Source organism: Centruroides sculpturatus, unplaced genomic scaffold (genome assembly GCF_000671375.1).
Source record: "Centruroides sculpturatus isolate CEXI.00-Female unplaced genomic scaffold, Cexi_2.0 scaffold251, whole genome shotgun sequence".
Taxonomy (NCBI): Eukaryota; Metazoa; Arthropoda; class Arachnida; order Scorpiones; family Buthidae; genus Centruroides; species Centruroides sculpturatus.
Window position 1 is genome coordinate 16,853 of NW_019384351.1, and position 20,196 is coordinate 37,048.

Consider the following 20,196-nt stretch of genomic DNA (forward strand, 5'->3'; position numbering starts at 1 on the left):
TTTAATGCTCTAGTCGATTCTATACTTTTGTGGTGCTTAAAATCAGTATTTTTACAATTTCTGCTTGTTTTCTGTGACATAGGAAACTATTGAGTATCGACAAATTATGTTTTCATAAATCCCGAACAATATATGAAAGGTAGCTAGCTACATCGTATGTGTAATTCCTAACCTTCGTATAGTAAATTTGCAGTGGATCTATAGTTTTGTGGAGAACCTTATAAAAAAGCTCTATTAATAATAAACTCTTTATAATAGGAAAGTTCGTTCTACAGGTTTTATAACACTAGGTTGTATAGATGAGCTTCACTCCATATACGATCCTTCTGTTCGGAATTATGATCATACTTAATAAATATAAATAAAATATTCTTTATTTTAAGAAATAAAAAAACCCATTCTCATTTTTTTAATATTCAATTTTATATTCTTTATAAATACAAAAAAATATCAAAGTTGTTTATGTTTATAAAAACAAGTTTGATATTTTAAATCGAGGGAACAAAATCGCCCTCTATAAAATTCCAAATAAAAAAAAATTCTCCAAAATATTCTTGTACAAATTTTCAAAATTATTTTTTTTTTTTATTAATTTCTACTAAATAATAATTAATAAAAGGTATTATAAAAAATTATAAATATAAAAAAATTGAAGTAGAAAATATGAAATTTTTCTGTCGCTTCGTATAGTTTAAATGTCATAAAACTTGGAAATTTTACAATTAAAATTTATATATATACATTTCAAATATTAAAACTAGAAAATAAACTTTAAAATACATTATTTATATAAATATAAATGAATAATAATAACAATTTTTTTCCTTTCGTCATTAACACAATTCTTTCGACACAATCACCATAGCAACAATATAAAAATTCGATTTTTCGATTATTTTCTTGATTGTAGAAAAATTTAGTTTGTTCTTCGCGATTAGAAATCGTCTTCGTTGTAAACAATGTTTCCTACCGCAACAAATAAGCCGACGATTTATTACACTCTAGACGACTGGAACTTGCACAATTTAGACTTAGAGAAAATCAGCAGGGATATGATTGCAAAGTCCACTGCATTGAGGCAATACAGCTTACAACTAAGACACGAAGCTCAAAATAAAATAGAATGGTGGAAACTGCAGGTAATTATTAATATTCGTTCTTATCATTATCGTCTTCCTCCCGTTCCAACATCTTATTCCACCCTTTCCTATCTCTCCCAAATCCCTCTTGCTTTCTTCATCTCTTCATACGTCTTTCCACAATTATCATTTCGTGATGTTTTCTTTGTATTCTTTCCATATTCTTCCACTCATTCGAATAATTCACATTTATAAATATAAATATGCCTCTGTACAATCGTCATAAACACGCTTTTCTATTCGATAAATGAAGAATTTTCTTAAATTTTGTAAATTTAAATGCTTTTCTATTCTTCAGATTGGTTACATTTTACAAGGAATTTTACAGGCTGCTGTTCTTAATCCCTCCATTCCTTGTTCCTTTCCTTCTACTTTCTTCCTTTCATTCTCCTCGACATTTTTATTTCATCGCTTGTATTTTATCTCTATCTTTCTGTCAATTTGGAAATCTACTTCTTATATTAATATTGGATTGGTGTATATATATATATAGGTTATATATATTAAATACTGGTAAACAAGGATATATTTTTGATTAATATTTTGATATGTGTTATACTTTTCTAAGTTAATTATATTCGAATGATGCCATTAGGATTCTAATCTGAGATTCTGCGACCGCATCGATGATGTAGATCGTCATCGATGCGGTCGCAGAATCTTATATAAAAACTTGGAAAAAACGATTAGAGATGTAGAAAAAGAAACTGAAATCTTAAGAGATGCCAAATTAAATATAGAAAGAGCGTTAGTGGAAAAAGTTCCTTACTTAGAGGCCACTGAAGAAATGATCAGGATGAGAGACCAACGTGATGGTATCGATTTAACTGACGATCAAGTCCAAGAAAATTTATCATGCGTGAGTTAATAATTATTATTTATATTCACCGTTTCACAAAACAATTTAAATAATAATTTGGATTCGTTTTAGGAACTAAAACTCTTTGATGAAATAGGTTGTAAAATGAGAAATAAGAGCCACGAGTGCTGGGAACAGTTATGCAAATTGAAAGAGGTCAGAGATATTTTGTATAATGACATGAAAGACAAATCCTATACTTTAGCTGCAGATCGTCGTTTGAAACTCTTACAACCTGAATGTGTAGATGATATTAGTTATAAATCCAGGCCTTTGGATATCCCTCCAGGGTAGGTTATTAAAATTAACCTTATAATTTGTCTTTATTTACTTCTGGTACTTCAGAATAACACGTTTACAATAAAGTGGAACATTCAGAATTTAATTTTATTCATGTTTAGAATTGTTGAGGTACAGCAATGGTTCGATCATTTAGTTCGAAATTGTACGAAGGGAGAGGAAATTACAGCCGCAGCTAGAACACTAATCATTAATTGTTGGAGAACAATTAGGGACACGAACAATCTTCTGTTTCAACAAAGAGAAGCGACTCAATATGCCTTTCGTCAACGGATACACGAAACCCAACAAGCTAGGGATAATTTAGCTTATCAGAAAAATAACGTAAGCGTATGTTAACATTAAAGTTTATGATTTATAATATATTTATGAAATATATATATAATTTAGCTTATTGACGAGATCGTAAGGATGATGAAAGAAATTCAGAATATAGAAAGACAAATTCGAGCCATTAGGAATCCTTTAAAATTAAATCATACGCGCTTAGATGATAGAAAATGGAGACCAAGAATGGAATTAGTTGCCGATCGTGTGTTTTGGGGACTGAGAGAAGAATATGCGCAGTTAAATAAAGCGAAAGAAGAACTGGAGAAGGAATTAAATAATGCCAGGTACGAACTTTTTCATTAATAACTTAAATTTAATAAAATTTACAAGTTCAATTCGAATCTTAAAGGTTCATGAACAGTACAAATTCTAATTGTCTATTTGGTTAGAAAGTTCAGCATCTAGTGATTGTGCCAAGGTTCTTAGAACATATTCTTAGTTTACAAATTTTATAATACGCATTAAAATTTTCCTTCATCAATGTGTACTCAAACACATTGATCAATTTTCCTCCTGTTTAATTAGATAACACGTTACGTTCATTTGAAGACTGATTATTTTCATTGAAAAATCTGTAATCGTTCAATACGCAATTTTAAATCAGGTTACTATCAAATTATGCAGCCAAAGTAATACTTTGCAAATTACAAGAATAAAAATATAATAGGAATTTATTTAATATATTCGCAGATTAATTTTGAATCAACTTCAAGCGCATCTACATCGAGTGGAAGAAGACTTAACGAGAAAGGAAAAGTCGTTACGGTTAGATACGGAATGTTTGAATCGACACACGAGGCCACGTTCAAATCTTTATCAATACGACGTGCCGTGGTTGAAGGATACGTCAGCCTTCCACACGTCATCCGCCGAAAAGGTATCTCCTTTCAAAATTATGCCGAGTTCTCATTTAGTATCAAAAGAGTCTTACAGAGTGACTCGAAGTACCACGACGGAAAATCCAGCACAAAACGAAAGACTTTTGATCGATTAGTAAATGCAAAAATCCATTTTAAATAAGCAAAATTCTTTTATCAGAAAATATAACAGTAATAAATCTTATGATTCGTACATACAAAATACATGTATTTGTGCTTATTTTAAACCTGAATCGTTATTTAAACGATTAATAATAGAAATCGAATTGCTTGATTAAAAGGCCCTCTTGCTCTTTTCGCTCCGCGGCACTAAGAGGGCCTTTCGTGGATGCGGTCGGATCCACAATGGGAGTGGCGAGTAACGGACATATCCTATTGATATTAAAATTTTGAATATTGCGACTCGATCGGATTCTTATGGATTTTGGCGATTTTTGATGGGTCACATGGTCTATTTATTAGAATATTTTGCACTGTGCGTCTTAATGTGTATATATTTCAGAAACACTATAGAGCTTTAAATACATTTAGGCTATAACGTTTATATGATTGTATGGAAACGTATACGTTTTGTCACGTACTTCATTTTGACGTAAGCAAAGTATTAAAAATATTGGATTTATTATATATTTTACTTTAACGGGTGGAAGATGACCTTATTTCGACGTATAAAGTTTTTAACTACTGAATTAAATAATGGTGGTCACAAGTACCAGCGCACGTGGTCTGCAATATCTACATTGTTGTGACAACATAACGACTCACAAGGCTTAGTGTTTTTCTAAATATCTATTTTAAATAACTATTCAACTTACTTTCGGTGTTTTAACAAGTGATTTTCACAGTTTTCACCATTTATTGCTTTGTTTTTCATCTGTTGTATATTTATAAGTTATGTCATGTCTAAAGTTTTAAATCCTGTTTTAATCAACTATTTCATTTAAAATATTCGAAAAAAAAATTAGCACAGGAATTTACTGTATAATGCAAAAGATTGTAGACCTAATAATGGACCGCGTGTAGTGTTACTAATGACATGACCGATCGAAAATCGCTGAAATCGTTAATAATTCGATCAAGTCGAAATATATTCAAATGTTTAGAGTTTTCTGCCCATCTAGAGGCCGTAAGGTTTAATATATGACCTCGTATGCCAAATTTGATCAGTGGAAATGGTGCGAAGTGATTTTGTTCATTTTAAATACTGTATATAGATAGGTGGATAACAAAATGACACCTAAAATAACTTGTACTTTTTTTTTACTTCCTTCGAATAAAGCAATCGGGTGATTTTCGATTCTCCATTCCCGTATGTAAGAAGATGTCCGCGCCCGCGTTTTAGTGGGATGGAGTCGGCGCACGTGAGAAATAGCAATTTGAAAATTTTTCTTTAGTGACGACTTTAGTTGAGTTCATACGTATAATAAAATTTGTATCGACTTTAAATATAAACATATACGTCAGAATTAATACAGTAAAACCTCTTTTGTCACACCTGGTGGTCACCTCACTTAGTAGCCAAGACAGGGACACTTATCTCCGTTCAACCCGTTTAAAGTGGCCAATACAACAAGAAAACACCACGTTCCTAAACCCAATCTAATTGTTAAAGTATCTAAACGGTATGGAGTATTGTTGCTACACTTTGGAAGTTTGCCGAGATCCATCCGAAATATGACGTTCAAATAAATGTAATTTGTCGAGTATAGATGAAGATTTCCAAAATTTAGTAAAAAAAAGACAATTATATACTGTATTTGCTCAATAAAGAGCTGATTGTATAACTATGTAAAGCAGTGATGATCGGTCTACGTAATTGGTAAGTCACTCGCAACACTCAACAAAAAAGTATCAATAAAGCTGATGTAAAAACTGGTTTAATTATTGAAACGTTTTTGACACTTGGACACGGTATTTTAAATAAAACCTTTACGTTTCATAAACACGTTGATTCCGTATGTGGGTACTAAACAATTCCATTTAGTACTGTACTGTACTTAAATGAACCTTACTACAAACAACTTGCATACATTGTATGTACAGTACAGTACCCTGCACTTTAATATTCTAATGCTCAGTGTTAATACATTATGAAAATATTATGTGGAGTATTAATATTATAATCTGTATGTCAACTAACCATCTTCTTACGTACAGAACCGGTATGCATGAACGTATAGATGATAGAACTGTCAGTTTTTTACATCCACAAGTTCATATATACCAGTATTTGTACAGGTATATCTGTATTTGTACTCTGCTTTATATATATTATATACCCCAAGGTAACCATACAAGTGAGATGTTACTGTATTTACAGAAAATTTAATTTACTGTATTAATTTGATTATTTAGAAAAATAATTTTGTATATTTTAATATAAAATTTTAATAATAGTCGTAGCACGTGTCTATATTTCACAAGGTAACAAAACAGGATAAAAAAATCCTCCACCTGCGCCATCTGTCGATAATAAAATTAATTAGTTTTTAAGTACCACTTTTTTACACTCTTCTATTAATGAAAATATAAGGTATTATATATATTAATAATTTAATTTTTTACGTTATTTTAAAATAATATTTTTCGAAATTTTCTCAAAATAAATACGTTTGTTTGATATACGAGATTTCATTTAAATGGTTTTTAGTGAATATGATCTTTCATTTAACACCCTGTCATTTATAAAAGGTCATTTAATAGTTTTTATACAGGCGCTCTATATGATTTATATATGGATAATGGATTCTCAACTGTGTGTTTGTGTGTATATTCCTATTCTCACTTAGTCAATCTGCTCAATTATATTTAAATTTTGAGAAGTTTTCGGTGCAAATTATAGGCTTATCGTAATTAAAATGGGTGTTCGGAGCTCTCTCGGTTAGAAAGAACTATTAGACAAATCTCAACGATATTTCTAGAGAAAAAATTTTACTTCAAAGTTCAGCCACTAGGAGAAAATGTGGCACCTCTATCCCCTTAATGCGTTATTACGCAAGTTTTTCTATGGAATTTCGGGTGTAAAAGGAATGACGAGAGAGAGTTTTTAGAGCACGCTCATAGAACCATATTTTTGATGTAATTACATATGTTTAATTGAAATAAAATTACCTTTTACTCCCAAAATTCGTTTTTAAATAAACGTACGCAATACGCGCATTAATAATACTGTACTTTTATCAAGCGTATAATTCAAGTGCGTAACCATTATACATCCCCTGAATGCCAGCCAGCTTCGGCACAACGTACAGTACATGTTAAACAATAAAAATCTATAGAAACTAATTAATATTATAATAGATAAAAGAAGTTTTTTTTTTAAATCCTTGAAACTAGTTTTTATAACTTTTATTTTAAAATTAACCTTTAGTTTTAGAGGTTAATAAACTAAAAAATTATCTATTTAAGTACGTGATATCGTTTATAATTTATATAAAAAGTGATTTTAAAACCGGAAACGGAAGTTTATACCATTTAAATATCAATATGGCGGATGTATTTGAGTTTTTTCCAGTGTGCACAGCTTGCACGAACAGATATTATGTCTCGTGTTGTATTATATGTCATATTGAACGACTTATTCACGAATAGATCTAATGAAGAGATGCTCGTGAACGATTTAAAAATCATAATACAGCACGATGTGCAAAAAAATAATTAATGTAGCTAAGTTTCGTTGAAACTATAGAAAAACGTAATTGAATTTTAAGAGGGGTTCATTTATTTTAATTGTTTCTATAAATTTTATGCATGAATTAAATAAAAACTCATAAGAATAGTTTATTGATTTAGTTAGATAGAAAGCCGAAAATTAAAAGTGATAAAATTCCATTATATTTAGAGCGTGATCGATTTTTTTATATCCTTCCCCTTAATTCCCAGTAAAGTTAATGAATTGTATACACCATTCTTCTAAGTAAATGCCTTCAAGGAAAATCGTCCAACTGTTCTGTTATCGCCAGGCACGATAATAAAAAAATTCAATTAAAAAAAAACCACAAAGGACCTTCACTGACGGAGATTTATATTTACTAATTTAATGTACCATACCCGAATATTTTACTACTATTTATTGCTAATTTTTGTAAGCCTTGGTATCCGCAGTGCCACGACACCAAAAGTTTAGTCATGGCATCAAGGTCTTTGTTATAAGTATATAAACCCTCCAAAGTTTTGAATTGAACAGATTCGCTCACTCACTCGAACCAAAACAACTACTTCCAACAATGAAAACTTTCGTAAGTATCTTTCTACATCCCTAATTTATGAAATTTTGGAAATTTTAAATTCATTTTGTCCATACTTTCAGGTGGTTGCTCTCCTCTTCGCCATCTTGGCAACTACTTTTGCTGGCTTCCTCGGACATTACGGAGGATACGGTGGATATGGTGGTGGTTATGGAGGTTATGGAGGTTACGGAGGTTACGGAGGTTATGGCGGATATGGAGGATACGGATATGGCCATCCCGTAGGTCGTGCTGTGGCTTATAGCACCCACATCAAGCATCCTCATTATTACGGACACGGATACGGACTCGGATACGGACTCGGAGGTTTCGGATACGGAGGTTACGGAGGATACGGTGGCTACGGAGGATACGGTGGTTACGGAGGTTACGGAAAATTCTGGTAGACCAGCGAAGTATCAACAAATACTCCTATACAGTCATTGCAAACCAAAAATTATATACTTTTTCAATTGTTTTTTTTATGGAATTTGAATTTTGTAAATAAAAAAAAATAAGTATAATTATAGTAGTGTTGTTTTTCTTAATTGCGCTTACTTTTTATGCAATTTTTATGGATTAAAATGGAGGAAAGTAGTTATAGTTAACGAGTTTTAGATGCGGAAACTCAGAAGATACACGAAGAGTTAGAGATGAAAATTTATCTCTTAGTTAAGATCTTCGTGTATTTGTTAATGAAAGCCTTTACTCTTCGAAGAGGAGCCATTAAGATTATGGATTTCACGTAGAAAATAAATTTTACATATTTTTTAAAAGAGAAAATTAATTTTTTAAATTGAGCAATGTTCTACTTGAAGGCACATAGTTACAAGCTAAAAAGCGTGTGGATTATTAACGATATGATTTATTATAATCACGCTACACCTTTTAATTCTGCACTCGCTTTCAAGTACTGTATTCCAATAACTTCAATTAGTATTGAAAAATTTGATTCAATGTGGTAAGTACTTTATATATTTTCTATATTTAAAGCATAAACATATTTCACTGCCAATAACGAGCCATTAAAGCCTCCAGAATGACGCGCTAATTCGGTTCTTTTAATTCCTCTCTTATAAGGAAAATTTAATCGTGTTTAACCTCTGTGACGTAACTGTAATTTTCAGGCCCTTAGACCTGTGGGCCTACCTGTATTGCGAGGTTCTGCGTAGTGTGGTTACGCTGTTAATTTATTTTTATAAAGTTACTATTTAAGTTTATAATATGGTATTTGCGTAGACCTACATTTTTATTTCTCATGCCTACTTCAAACATTCTATCAGCTGGAGTATCATAGCTCAGAAACATAATCAGATAGATGAAGCATTGTCTTTTGCTTGGGCCTCAAAAATATAATATAATGTAAATATGATAACGAAGTTTCATTATATAGATGATGAAAAAGTCTGATTTATATTAATATTTATGGTTTGGGAGAGAAAAATGAGGTCTCACGTTTTTGACTGAACCCCCCTCTTATCTCTCCAGACATCGATCAGGTTGAAAGATTACAGTACGTCAGAGATATATAACTTATACACATATATTTCAGGCATATAACCTCTAATATAACGTTTTTCCAACCCTTCTAAGCAATTAATATGGTTGGGAAACTTTATTTTGAAGGCTAATTCTTAAAGTATTCTCGCTTACTTTACACTTTAACATTTAGGCTATATGGTGCAGAGATCTTTCTAGCATTAGACGTCTGCATATTATGCATTAGAACTACTGAGATGTTTATAGTAAAATAAACTAATTTATTAAAAAAAATTAGTGTAAAATGCATTCAAATGAAGCACGCCGTTATGGCAATTACACACAATATTGATGCCTAGTTAGTTCATAAATGTGCTAGAGTAGTTGAGTAAATTTAACGTTTCACCAATCAAATCGCTGTCGCACCAACCAAAGCAATTAAATGACCAGTCAGGTCACATATCCTGCGTGTTGAGCCAGTTGCAGACAGCAGTTGAATGAATGGCCGTAAATCTCCCATTGCCTGATTGCTTTACCTCTACTCGTATGTAGGTATGTGCGACAGTATGCCAAACTTTCTCCACGCGATTTGACAAGAGTGCATTTTTCTTGTTTGAAAACATAAGATAATTGTTGGGGGATAAGCCTTAATTCTGTTAAGGCTTATCCCCAACAATTCTCTTATGTTTTCAAATAAGAAAAATAACCTAATTAACATATTTATCTCTCTCCATAACGTGGCATGGTTATGTGCGTGCATCATCACATACCATGTGATGGCATGGCCCCGAAAGGAATTTTGTTGTAAAAATATAAAAATATTTACGTAAAACAAGAGGCAAAAACATTTTTTAAATTAAAAAAGAAAATAATGTGTATAATTTTAATTTTTACATAGGAATTTTTACAGGAGGAGAAGAGTTAATTTAATATACAAATGTCCGAAAGTACTTTATATAAGGAAAGTTTCAGACACAAATATACATATTTCTTAGAAATATTTTCCGTGGCCGAAGCCCAATCCGTAATATCCGTGTCCTAATCCGTAGCCATAGTAACCACGATAGCCTAATCCGTATCCACCATATCCGTAAGGTCCATATCCGTATCCGAATCCTCCGTATCCGTAGGGACCGTGTCCGTATGCGCTTGAACTGTATACTACGGTGCTAGTAGGGCCGAAAGGTCCTGCGTATCCAAGGTATCCTGCAGAAGCGACGGCTGCCAGAGCCAAAAATAAAATGGCAACCTAAAAATATTAAGAAAATTCCATTATTTCTTAATTCCAAGCCAGAATTAACGTCTAAAACAATGTCTCCCAACCTTACTAATCGACGATCTCCCGTAAACGAGAAACGGGGATCGCGAACGACAGGTTGGTGGAATAAACTGAAAAATCACTTACGATGGTCTTCATGTTTGTTACGAGTTTCTGTCTGGAATCAGAACTGAAGAGGGTAGGAACTTAGAGGGCTTTTTATATTATTCTTCAAGGTTAGTTCTATACCAGCGAGAAGCTAGCTCTTATTGGTATCAAGGTTAACAATTCATAAAAACGGAAATTGTCTTGGGAAAATAAACCTGTTCTGATTACTACACGAAAGGAAAACCTATGGACATTAAAAGGTTCTCATTGTAACAAAAAAGGCAGTTATTAATAGTGGTTCTATATTCATTTTGCTGAAGTTTAAGGATAAGGAGATAATCCCGAACCTTAACTCTCGATACAGCGCTTAATATGATCCAGTACCTTTATATCGGGGTATTTTGATGCTTCCCCACGATTAATTACGGTACTGTGGATAATTTTAATCGTGGAAGGCATCGCAATCACTTTTAGTAAGCGTTGAATGGGTTTTTCGCGTATTACGGGGTAGCCCGAAATTCAGTTAACCACATTCATATCCATTCGTGAATATTTACAGTAAATTAAACTTAGAACAACGGGTTTTTTCCCATAAAATCGTATGTAAGGTGTTCATTTTTACACAGATTAACTGATTTATGGGCCACCCTATACAATTAAATGAGGTTTTTTATTTATCGTAATTGAGGAAAGGTAAATTTATTTATTTTTTATTCATATTTTAAGAATCGTTAATTGATATATTTTAAAATTAATGTGTTTAGTTTAGGTTGAAATTGCGTACCCTTTCCCTATTTTAATCTTAAAACGTAAGGACGAGTAAGAAAAAATTCTTTAAAAAAAATGAATGCATATCCTGTAATTTTATTCATTTCAAGGTATGGCTATTTAAATATTTAAAAATAAATATTTTATTTATTTATTAATAAAAATTCATTTATAAACGATTATTTAATTACAACGAGCAATCAATTGTGACGTCGTGCTGCAATTTTTAATCATATTTTTAATTTAGAAAAACACACGTGACTTCCGATCCAAACCGGAAATTTGTATATAAGTTATAGTTATAAGTCCTGCCTCTAAGCTTTCTATATCCGGTCTCTATATAACTCCGTTCTCGAGATTATGTCTGTTTCATTCAATTTCTTATAATATTTTGCTTTCATTTATATAAAATTGGTATGTTTTGTTATAATTCCATAATAACGGAAGTTATTTTTCCTGTTAGAAGGATAAAACATTAACTTATTCGCGTGGCCAGATCATGACTTGGTATCCTATTCTCAGGATCCCACTTAATGTTTCTAAATCGTGACTATTGGGGCATCTTCGGCAGTGTTGCCGATCTTGTTCCTGTTCGTGTTTTGCTATGGTTTGATGTGGTCGAAAACAATAAACAACAAGCAGAAGAAATAACTGGATCCTCATACAGAGCCATACTAAAAGCCAAGGCTAAAGTTAAAAAATCAGGAACTTGCAGAAGGGCAATGGATTTGGAGAAATTGGATTCGAAGTTCACTAAATGAAAGGGGCAGAAAAGTTCTAAAGAACTGGAAAATGACGATGAAAATACTTATTCTTATATTTCAATGAACAATATGGAATTACTCAGGAAAAGTGGATTATGTGCTGCAAGTGTGAAAGTTCACTAATTCATTTATATTGCTCTTAACTTGCATTAGGATGTTTTCAATTATTATCTGTTTGACTTTTTTGTAATTAATTTTTGTTTACATTTTCTTTATTTATATATATGTCTCTTAACTTGCATTAGGATGTTTTCAATTATTATCTGTTTGATTTTTTTGTAATTAATTTTTGTTTACATTTTCTTTATTTATATATATGTCTTTTAACTCGAATTTCGTTGTTATAATATTAAATAAATTTTTGGACTTGTATTTCTTTGAGTTAATAGCGAATTCCAATTTATACATTGTCAATAACACAAATTTATATACCTATCTTGCCCCATTATAAAGTTGCAACTGCTATCTTTTTATAAAGTTATTATTCTTACGATTATTTTTATTTCCAAACTGATTTTAACCAGTTCTATAGTAAGGTAACATTCTAATAGACAATAAACAAAGCTTTTTTTAGAATTTAAATGATGATCGATTATTTATTTATCACTTAATATTCTTTGGAATGTTGCATTCGTTAGCGAAAAATGTTGATAATATAAAAATTATGTAGTGAACTAATGTCAATGTTATTTGAATATCTTTCTTCGAGACAAAAAAGGAAGCGAGAGAGAGAGGATAGTCTGGGAAGAGGAAGAGAAGATGAGGAAAAGATGAGTGAGAGGGAGATATATTAGATAGCCTATAAGGAGTGTAAAAGCGAAATATTTTAGAGGGAGGAAAGAAAATGAGGAAAAGCGGGTGTGAGGGAGATAAATTATTTCGGAGAGATGAAGAGAAAGTAGGGATAAGAAAAGTGAGAGATATTTCAGAGAAAGGAAGAGGAGAATAAGAGAAAGAAGAAGGGGGCGACTTATCTCTAAAGATAAGAGACTGAAAATATTTATTATCTCATATTTTTATTCGAAATAAAATTTCCTGAATTTGAGTAATTTTATTATATATTTTTTTAAAAAATGATATAAAGCAGTTTATTTGTGTAGAAAATTGTATCAAAATTTAGATCGGGACAAAGTTCCCGATCTAAATTTCCTTTATTCGTGTTAAGCCACTTAGTTGCGAGTTTAGCCCATTCGAAATGGTTAAAAGTCGCTTAGGGATATTAAAAAAATGGATTTTTTTGTAGTAGATTTGAGGGATTATTAATTAATAATGAACTCAAAACGAAAGTATTTCTGTAATTTGTACACCCAAAATAACTCGCGATTTTTTTTTGCGATAACTCGCAATGTTTTTCGCGATCTTGCGATAACTCGCGCTGATCGCCAGTTCAATACTCCAATAATTCTAAACAAAATTAGATGATTAAAAAAAAATAAAATTTTATTTTTACAAAATGTTCAGACTATCCGAAAAATACATTATAAATATATACATTTTAATGGAATTTTCCAAAGCCACCATAGTGACCCAAGCCATATCCGAGACCATAGCCTCCGTATCCGAGACCATATCCTCCGTATCCCAAACCGTATCCGAGACCATATCCTCCGTATCCGAGACCATATCCGTATCCTGGGTGACGGATGCTGCTGCTGTAAGCTACGGCTCTTCCTACAGGGAATCCTCCAAATCCGTATGCTCCATATCCTCCGTATCCCAGACCATAACCACCATAACCTCCAAGGTATCCGGCGAGGGATGTGGCCACGAGGGCGAAAAGAACGATTGCGATCTGTCAAAAAATAAAGAAAATAATCTTAAATTTGGCACTTAAATCAAAGATTTCTTTTTTACCGTTTCTCGAAGACCCGCAAATTGCTCTTACCATGGATTTCATTGTTTTAGAAGTGATTCGAGTCTGTTTCTATCAGATTCTGGTGGTGGCAAAGTTGGTCGGACTTTATATACCTAAAATCCGAGGACACGTGCGCCGTATCGGAGGGTTTAATTAGAAAAGGTTGCACTAAAAGTATCAAGGTCGAGTGGCTTATGACGGGAAAGTTGTTTAAAGAAACAATATCCACGCCCAAGAGAGACAATATGATAGAATTACACGTATAAAGTATTGATAAAATTGTGGACGACCTTGTTCTCTCTCAGTGCCATATCGGTTATTCATTGCCAACCAGTTTTTATTCCTTTGTTTTTGCCATTCTATTATTGAAGGGGGATTTATTTTAAGTGAAGTAGAAAGAACTGGAGCAATTACCGGTTGAGGGAAACATTTTTTAATTCCTTGAAGTTAGAGCCAATAGCCTCCGTTTTGTTAATAAAATCTTTTAAATTTGCGTTTCTAAATACAAAAAAAGTAAAATTTGTAATTTTTTTTAAATACAAAATGAAGGGAAACAATTCAATTATATGTTAGAAGAGTTTAAAATCTTCCTCCAATATTTGAATGATGATTCCAGTGGCTCGTTATAGCTTTATGGGACCAGGCAATTTGAATCAGGGGACTTCGTGTAGTGTCAACTTCAAATATTTTTCTTCGGGGGACTTTTTTTTAGGGGGAATCCTCAGGTATCCTCGTTCGTTTTTTAACCGACATCTAAAGGATTAAGTTTTGTGCTGCGCCTGAGCCAGACCGGCAATCTAGGGTCCCTAGATATGGTGCCAAATTTAAATTTCGGTATTCTTACTGCAGTAATGGGTTTATATAAGATTGGTTTGGACCCCGTGTTGGTTGGGACCTCAAGCAATTGCCCTTTATGCCCATAGAATAACGCGCTACTGAATGATGGATGTATGACTCTTTTTATTTAGTATAATTTTCAAATTATTTATAACTTTTAAGCCTCTTCCTATTCATTTAGCGAAAAAAATTGTGCCATAAAGGGCAAAAAAATGTAAAAACTACTCCATTTTTTGCTTTTAGAAGTCAAGAAGAATGTATTCAAATTACTAAAAACGTAGCACAATCCATCGTTTTTACGAAAGCTCAGGTGTTAGATCAATTATAAATTTGGAAAAGTTAAATATTGATTTCATAGATTCGTCTAATCATTATGCATTATTTTATTTTTTTATACGTTGTCAGCATTTAAAAATCGTAAATATTCTTAAATCGAAATTCAAGTTTGGCCTATTTGAATCTGTACCGACCTTGGGAGACAGTTACGAGCGATCACCCCATTCCATATCGTGTCCATATAATCTGTCGTTAGAAAAAGCGTGACGTTATCAATTTATTCACTCCATTAGCAATCGTCCTCTAACATTATACATTTATTAAATTAATTTTAGTTCTTAATCTCCTTTAGAAATTCCCTATTTCTTCACGCTTCGTAGCTCTGTGGCACTCCTAGCTACGAAAAGAATTTTTAATGAAAAGCATTAAAATATCACGATTTACGTGAAGAAATTGTTATAAATCGCTTCCATGATATGTAATGAACGAAGACAATACTTAAATTCGCACCTATAAAACAAATATAGGGGAAAACAGTATAAAGAACACGAGGAGCAAGCACCCAGTTAAGACGTGCAGTGTCAGAGAAGATGCAGAGTGGCCATCTGCTTTCTCACTATTTAAATAAATTTTGGAGGCCTTCTACGTCTGAAGCTTAGTCAAAATAGCCCTTCTGATCTTTTCATCCGGAGCTAATCATTTAATAATGTAGAAGACTTTGCAAAATATCCAAACTCGGCTTTGTATCTAGAACAATTCCATTTCTCCTTCAAAACTTAAAGAAAAACTTGCAATTTTGGAGTGAGAAAGTGTCTATTAATAAATTATTTGATAAAAAAAGATGAGAAGTTGATTATAAGTAACAGAATAACTCAAAATTTTAAATACCGGACGTGAAATTCCTCAAAATTCCACGCAAATAAGGTCATTTGAACTGATTTAAATCGAGTTGAAAAGCTGTGAAATGAATGACCCTTTCTAAAAGTTACCTCGGAAAAAACTGACGCTTTACTAATTAAAATCGAAACCGGAAACGGAAGCGGAAGCAAATAATTAGCATATTTTTAAAAGAATCGTATCGCTTAAGGCCGCGCAACATTCGTCTCGTCGCTCTGTTAAACATGGAGGAAACACGATGCGGCCATTTTAACTTTTTTTTTTTCCACCTTTACTTATTATCGAGAAATTCTGCTCTTATTTTCTCTTGTTTTTAAGAATGTATTACTGCTTAATATAGACTTGCCCATTCTAATTTCGAATGCGACTTAATCATGTATTTAAACAGTAGAATAAAGGAAATGCGCTTACTAACGGGTCAAGGTTAATACATAATGAGTTGTCATAAAACTGGTCGAGCGATCTCGCTAGTTAAGTGTGATGAAGTACAATACTGTCAAACAGTATGGAGAAACCGTATTAGAACCAATGTAATCGCCGTAATTACATACAGCGTGAGATCATATCGAATCTATACACGAATAGTTTTTATCATTCGTGTAAGGAGCGTGTAACTGTAAATTAACTATTTATCTCCCCCTCCATAAAAACCTAATATTCTCTTAAACTTGTTTAAGGTCGATATAACCATTAATAAAAATTTTCAGGTATGTCAGCGACACAATTTTCTCGTTAGTCATGATTGCACACGCGTTGCAAATGTGGGTGCCATGCAAATAAGAAGAAAAGTACTAAACATTCTTCTCCGTTCCATTAATTCGAAAATAAATTAACAAATTCCTTTATTAATCGCTTTATTTATTTATTTATTTTCGGATTGTTATTTATATAATTCAATAATCTATGGTCAAGGCGAGATTATCAGCAGTTAAGTTGATATTTACCTTATATTATCTATTATCACCTCGACACATTTTGGAAGAATAACAGTAGAATAAAGCGTATTAAATAGTACTAAAAGTTTCGTTTTGCATGATTGAGATAGTATAAGCTTTGTTTATAAAGTGGCATAGCTTCTCCAAGGATTTTCATGAATATTCGTAACTTATTGTAATAAAACTTGATACTTTTCCATAGTTAAAACCAGTTACAAAAGTGCTCATTTTTTAAAAATAAGAATTTATAGATTCCATTCATTTTCATCATTTATTCGCTGGATTATGAAGTAGAGTAAATACGTCTACAAAAAAAAAATACAACAAACAAACAATAATTCTTGTTGAAATTTAGAAACACGAAGCACCGTTATGAAACCCTTGAATATGCCAACAAATTATAAACAACATTGATATATGTCTTGTTATTTTCCTCCAGTAACACTAGAGAGATGTTATAATACTAGAAGTATGGCTGTTTTAAGCACTTTTGAGACCCCGGATCAATTTTTTACAGATAAAGACAGAACAAAAGTATCAATAATGAGCAATGAGATAAAGTCCAGGCCATGATCTAATATATCCATACGTTAATGCAGCTCTGACTAGAAGAATATTAGAAAGATCCTTCGAATGCTGTACTACTATCATTGAGAATTTAAAACACTTCTCGTTAGCATTAAAAATTAGAATGGATCACCTTCATTGCTTCACTCACCCTGTCACTTCTCAAATGTTTACATTGTATCGAGCGAGCGAGACCCAAATCAGATGTTAACAATGTATCAGAAGCATTCTCAGATTCACACTGATAGAAATTAATTAAGATAGAGTATGTTATCATATTTAACTTACTATACACATTTATTTTATTAATTTATGCAAATTTACACGATAATCGATGAAACCGCGTGTACTGTACATAAAATAATGGCAGCAGAGGAAGGTGAGTGAGTAGATTATGAGTGAAAGTCTATTGTTTACATAAAATATGGCAAGCTTATTATTAATTCGGTGAAGTAACAGACACGCGGATGGAGTTTAAATTAAAATTTACATTAAAAAGTTAGTAATTTTGATTATAACAGACAAAAATTCGCTTGATTCTTATGTAATTTTCAATTATTTTCAGCTATCTGAATACCTTTATGCAATCGGAAAGACAAGAGCGATTGAGAAATGCCGTTATAAAATCTGACCTCGAATATTTACTATTTTGAAAAAAATATATATTGTTGTAAGTATATTATGTTATCGTATTTTGTTTTAAAAAAATCTAATAATAATAAGGGTATAAAAATTTTAAATAGGTATAATTCAGAATAAATGTATTTATAATTTGCATATTTTGCATTGGCGGACACATGATTCATTCTTTTACTACCAGGGATATAATGTCGCTGCTACACTCGTATTTTTAACCTATGCTGTTCACTTATTAAAAAACATCATACTTAAAGTGCAGTTAAATTCCTTTCAATTAAAGAATAAGACATAGAGGCTTATTTCGCTTATGATTTGAATTAGGATCTTCCTGAAGGAAGCGCGATTCGAATTCGCTATATTTATACAATCATTTATTTAGCACTTAAAATTTAATATTCCGTTTATTAATCCGCACTTTTTAATTAAAAATAATAATTCTGATAGAGAAAATGTATTTGATAATAGCAATACAAATTGGAAAAAAATTGAATACCAGTCGCCATTTTGAATTTAATGCAGTAAATTTAAGGTGTAATAGTAAAATCTCAACTCTTTTCTTTAATAAATATATTCAACTATTATAAAATAAAATAGTGAAAAGAGTTTCGCCATTTTATCTATGGAGAGAGAAATTCAAAATGGCGCCCAGTCATACTTCTCTAGTGATTGTAATAAATCATTATAAATCACAACGGTTGTAATAAATCATCATCAAAATTATTTTATGAAGTATTAAATACTAGAAAAATTATATATATTTACTACTTTGTTAAAATGAACCTGATAAACGAGTAGAAAGTTTATCGTGCAGTCGCGTGGAGGTCAAATTTTTTGCTCATTTATGATTACATAAAATGTGTTTTGCTTTTATGAAATGTTTATTTCCTTATTAAAAGAAATGAAAACGCTGAAATGAGTTAAACCGAAAATTTTTTATTTATTTTACTATTTAGCTTTATGTACATTCGAATCGTTTAAGTCCGGGAGGAAAGCTGCAAAAGAAAAAACGGGTACTTTTAGAAACAAATGTATCCATAAATATGAAAAAAATATTTTTGTTTAGCAGTAGTAACTTACCATTTCAAGAATTTACCAGATTTTTCCGTGACCGAGGCCAAGACCGAGACCATAGGCACCATAGCCACCATATCCGAGTCCGCCATAACCATAACCTAATCCATAGCCAAGACCGAGTCCATAGCCATAGCCAAGACCATAGCCGTAACCTGGGTGACGGACGGTTGTACTGTAGGCAACAGCACGTCCTACGGGGAATCCTCCAAAACCTCCGAGGCCATAGGCACCATAGGCTCCATAGCCGAGTCCTCCGAGGTATCCGGCATAAGTGGTGGCCACCAGGGCGAAGAGGAGAGCTGCGATCTATATAAAGTTTACACGAGTAAAGATCATTGCTGGTAAACCATTGCTAAAGTACGTAGTATATATTTAAGAACTTACCATTGCCTTCATGGTTATTGGTGTTGTTGTATTGATAGTTCGAATCTGAACGATGATCCGAAAGCGGTTCTCGCTTCTTTTATACAATTATCGGAATCAATTAACCTTGATGGAACATAAGGTTTGACATTCCAAGAAACTTGTCCGGTTGAGGTCATCCACACCCTTCACCGGATGACCTTCCGTACATTATTGTCAGATAGTGAAATACGAATTAATATCACGAAGCGGCGGCATTTTAATTCTTTATTTTCTTTATTTACTTCCTTGTCGGAGCCGTGGGAAGGTCGTCTACTTTGCATTACGTATCCCGAAATAGAGCAATATGAATTTTTCCATTGAACGTTGGGCGTTAGATATTTCTTTGTCCAAAAAAGGAAATTATTCGAAAAAAATTATACCGACACCCTCAGAAAAATTTTAAAAAATTTAAATTTTTTTAAGTATACATATAAAAATTTCAGGGGGCGTAGTTCATTCGCATCCCCTCTAACGACTCAATTTGTTTAAAAAATAATTTAATTGTGTTTAAAATATACATAATATTTATTAAAATAAAAATTATATTTAAAAATACGTAAACAAATATTAATATAGTCAATAGTTTGAAAATAAAACAAAAA

The 20,196-nt window shown here is 32.1% G+C and overlaps 5 protein-coding genes across 5 annotated transcripts; 2 read left to right on the forward strand and 3 right to left on the reverse strand.

Annotated features, from left to right (window-relative positions):
- Positions 1-674: 674 nt before the first annotated feature.
- LOC111637681 (tektin-B1-like) lies at positions 675-3,692 on the forward strand. The gene is made up of 6 exons (XM_023383249.1): positions 675-1,319; positions 1,735-1,998; positions 2,071-2,288; positions 2,400-2,622; positions 2,689-2,912; positions 3,319-3,692. The coding sequence occupies exons 1-6, from the start codon at positions 960-962 to the stop codon at positions 3,620-3,622; spliced, it is 1,593 nt and encodes a 530-aa protein (XP_023239017.1). The 5' UTR covers positions 675-959; the 3' UTR covers positions 3,623-3,692.
- Positions 3,693-7,732: 4,040 nt separating this feature from the next.
- LOC111637687 (glycine-rich protein-like) lies at positions 7,733-8,139 on the forward strand. Its single transcript, XM_023383262.1, has 2 exons — positions 7,733-7,744; positions 7,816-8,139. The coding sequence occupies exons 1-2, from the start codon at positions 7,733-7,735 to the stop codon at positions 8,137-8,139; spliced, it is 336 nt and encodes a 111-aa protein (XP_023239030.1).
- A 2,063-nt stretch (positions 8,140-10,202) lies between these two features.
- Positions 10,203-10,628, reverse strand: LOC111637700 (glycine-rich protein-like). Its single transcript, XM_023383271.1, has 2 exons — positions 10,617-10,628; positions 10,203-10,460 (listed from the first exon to the last, which is right to left on the reverse strand). The coding sequence occupies exons 1-2, from the start codon at positions 10,626-10,628 to the stop codon at positions 10,203-10,205; spliced, it is 270 nt and encodes an 89-aa protein (XP_023239039.1).
- A 2,976-nt stretch (positions 10,629-13,604) lies between these two features.
- LOC111637780 (glycine-rich protein-like) lies at positions 13,605-14,050 on the reverse strand. Its single transcript, XM_023383354.1, has 2 exons — positions 13,995-14,050; positions 13,605-13,901 (listed from the first exon to the last, which is right to left on the reverse strand). The coding sequence occupies exons 1-2, from the start codon at positions 14,004-14,006 to the stop codon at positions 13,605-13,607; spliced, it is 309 nt and encodes a 102-aa protein (XP_023239122.1). The 5' UTR covers positions 14,007-14,050.
- A 4,988-nt stretch (positions 14,051-19,038) lies between these two features.
- On the reverse strand, positions 19,039-19,997 carry LOC111637794 (glycine-rich protein-like). The gene is made up of 3 exons (XM_023383359.1): positions 19,574-19,997; positions 19,193-19,495; positions 19,039-19,107 (listed from the first exon to the last, which is right to left on the reverse strand). The coding sequence occupies exons 1-2, from the start codon at positions 19,583-19,585 to the stop codon at positions 19,205-19,207; spliced, it is 303 nt and encodes a 100-aa protein (XP_023239127.1). The 5' UTR covers positions 19,586-19,997; the 3' UTR covers positions 19,039-19,107; positions 19,193-19,204.
- Positions 19,998-20,196: the final 199 nt, after the last annotated feature.